The sequence below is a fragment of the Platichthys flesus genome, chromosome 24 (genome assembly GCF_949316205.1).
Source record: "Platichthys flesus chromosome 24, fPlaFle2.1, whole genome shotgun sequence".
In the NCBI taxonomy this organism is placed as follows: Eukaryota; Metazoa; Chordata; class Actinopteri; order Pleuronectiformes; family Pleuronectidae; genus Platichthys; species Platichthys flesus.
The window spans coordinates 14267398-14269520 of NC_084968.1; the positions used below are offsets into that span (position 1 = coordinate 14267398).

Sequence of the window (2123 nt, forward strand, 5' to 3'; positions counted from 1 at the left end):
GGTTGTTTTTCCTCAAACACGTTTTGCCTCCAGCTTCTTGTGAACACATTTTCTTCAGGGCACATCAAAATGACGCCTACAGTTAAAACCTCAGCACACAAATCACCAGTTAATCTCACACTGTACCTATAAACCCGTTAATTACCTGATTTGCATCAGATCAAGGGAACATGGACGTTTCGGGGGGGGGGGGGGCGGGGGGTATTATTGTTTTCCTCTGTGAGCACTGCACAGGAAGCTCACTGAGAAAACTCAAGGTCATTCATTGTGTATATTTAGCTCATTGTATTTTTATCCACCACGACACTAATTTCAAAACACATCAGTGAAAACACAAACAGGCTTTTGAGACTCTCTCCTTCTGATTGCATCACCATGCAGCGCTGCCCGGACTCAGGTCCTGTGGAGACTCAGAACACATCGGACCTATATGCTACCCTTTGAGAAGTGGGCGTCGCCTCGCGCACCCTGAAGGCGTCACCTGACACATCACCCGCGGCTTCCACAAACCACGAGGATGGTACCTTAGTCTTTGTTTTGCAGTCGGTTTCCCGCCACCTCCGCCCCCTCTGTTGGTTTGTCTCCAAGCAGGCGGGACATGTCGGCTCTCGTCTCTTTGCGGACCATGCACTGTCCTCCCTGCCCCCCCGTGCCGGCGCCGCCACGGCCAGACGTGCGTTCGCCATCAGCCTATCAGCCCTGATATGAGGGGGAGAGGAAATCTCTCTCCTCAGCCATACCCTTCCACCTTCCTCCCCTCTGTCTCACGTTCCCCATGCCACCCTGTCCCTCGTGCAGCCCTGACTCAGCATCTAGCGTCATGCCAAACAGAAACCAACCTTCCCTGCTACACGTCACTGGAGGTCCTGGGCCGGAGCGAGAGGTTGGACGGGACACACCCACAACAGGCCAACCACAGTGACTTCTGGATGTCCGGGTTTCGAAACGCATAGATGATGGGGTTGATCACCGAGCAGCAGGTGGCGGGGAGGACCGTGGCGTACGTGTAGATCGCCGGGTAGCTGGAGTCCGCCACGATGGAGTACATGGCGAACGGCAGCCAGCACGCCCCGAAGGCACACAGGATGGCCGACAGCGTGGAGACACCTTTGTGGGTGGACATGGCCACAAACTGGTGCTGCACCGCAATCTGCTGCGCGTGGCGAAAGGCAATCTTGCAAATTTGAAGGTAGAGCTGCATCATCAGGGCGAACACCAGGAGGAAGGTGACGGCGAGCGCCACCGCGTTGATCTTGGTGACGGGCCGGCAGATGCTGCACGAGGACTCGTCTTTCAGGCAGTTCCAGCCAAACGCCGGCAGCAAGCCGAGCGTGAGGGACAACACCCAGATGAGACCCACCATCACGTAGGTGAAGGTGACCGTCCGCTCGGTGTGGTAGGTCAGGGCGTTGTAGAGCGACAGGTACCGGTCCACCGTGATGGCCAGAATGTTGAGGACGGACGCCGAAAAGGCCGAGATGAGCAGAGCCACTGACAGCAGGGTCACGTATTCCAGCGAGTTGTCCACCAGGTAGGTGAAGACAAAGTTCAGGATGAGGCCCAGCCCGGCCAGAAGGTCTGCCACCGCCAGCGAGCCAATCAGGATGAACATCGGGGCCCGGAGCGTCGGCGTGTAGAACAGAACCGCTATCACCAGAGCGTTCTCACAGGAGATGAGCGTCCCGGTCACGCAGAGCGCCACATCCCAGGGGCTGACGTCCTGGACAGCCACGGCCGTGCTCGCCGGCTGGAGGTCGGGGGTTAGAGTCCGCACCACGGGCTCAGAGGAGGAGTTGGACGGGTCCTCGGCCAGGCTCCAGGAGGTGGAGGAGTCGAAGGGGTCGAGGGCGGAGGAGTTCAGGCTGCTTCCGCCGCCGCTGCTCATGGCTGTCACCGCGGCCAGAGAGAGAATCATGGCTGGAGAGAGGAGAAAGAAGGAGGAGGAGGAGAAGGATGAAAGGGGGAGTAAGAGGGAAGGAATGAGTGATGAGAGGTGAGGTAGGTGGAAGAGATCATGCAGGTGTGTGTTGACACAAAGGTCGTCATCGAGGGACGAGAGAAATGTGAGAGGACGAGATCAAACCAGAGAGAAGACAACAAATCAGAGACAAGCAAAAGGAGGT

The 2123-nt window shown here is 57.3% G+C and overlaps 1 protein-coding gene across 1 annotated transcript; it reads right to left on the reverse strand.

The window, feature by feature from the left end:
- Positions 1-228: 228 nt before the first annotated feature.
- Positions 229-1915, reverse strand: gpr185b (G protein-coupled receptor 185 b). Its single transcript, XM_062384311.1, has one exon. It carries the CDS (start codon positions 1913-1915, stop codon positions 848-850), a length of 1068 nt encoding a protein of 355 aa, XP_062240295.1. The 3' UTR covers positions 229-847.
- Positions 1916-2123: the final 208 nt, after the last annotated feature.

What these genes read in the sequence shown, in the direction of transcription:
- gpr185b (XM_062384311.1), bottom strand. Translation starts at nt 1,915, where the DNA reads ATGATTCTCTCTCTGGCCGCGGTGACAGCCATGAGCAGCGGCGGCGGA.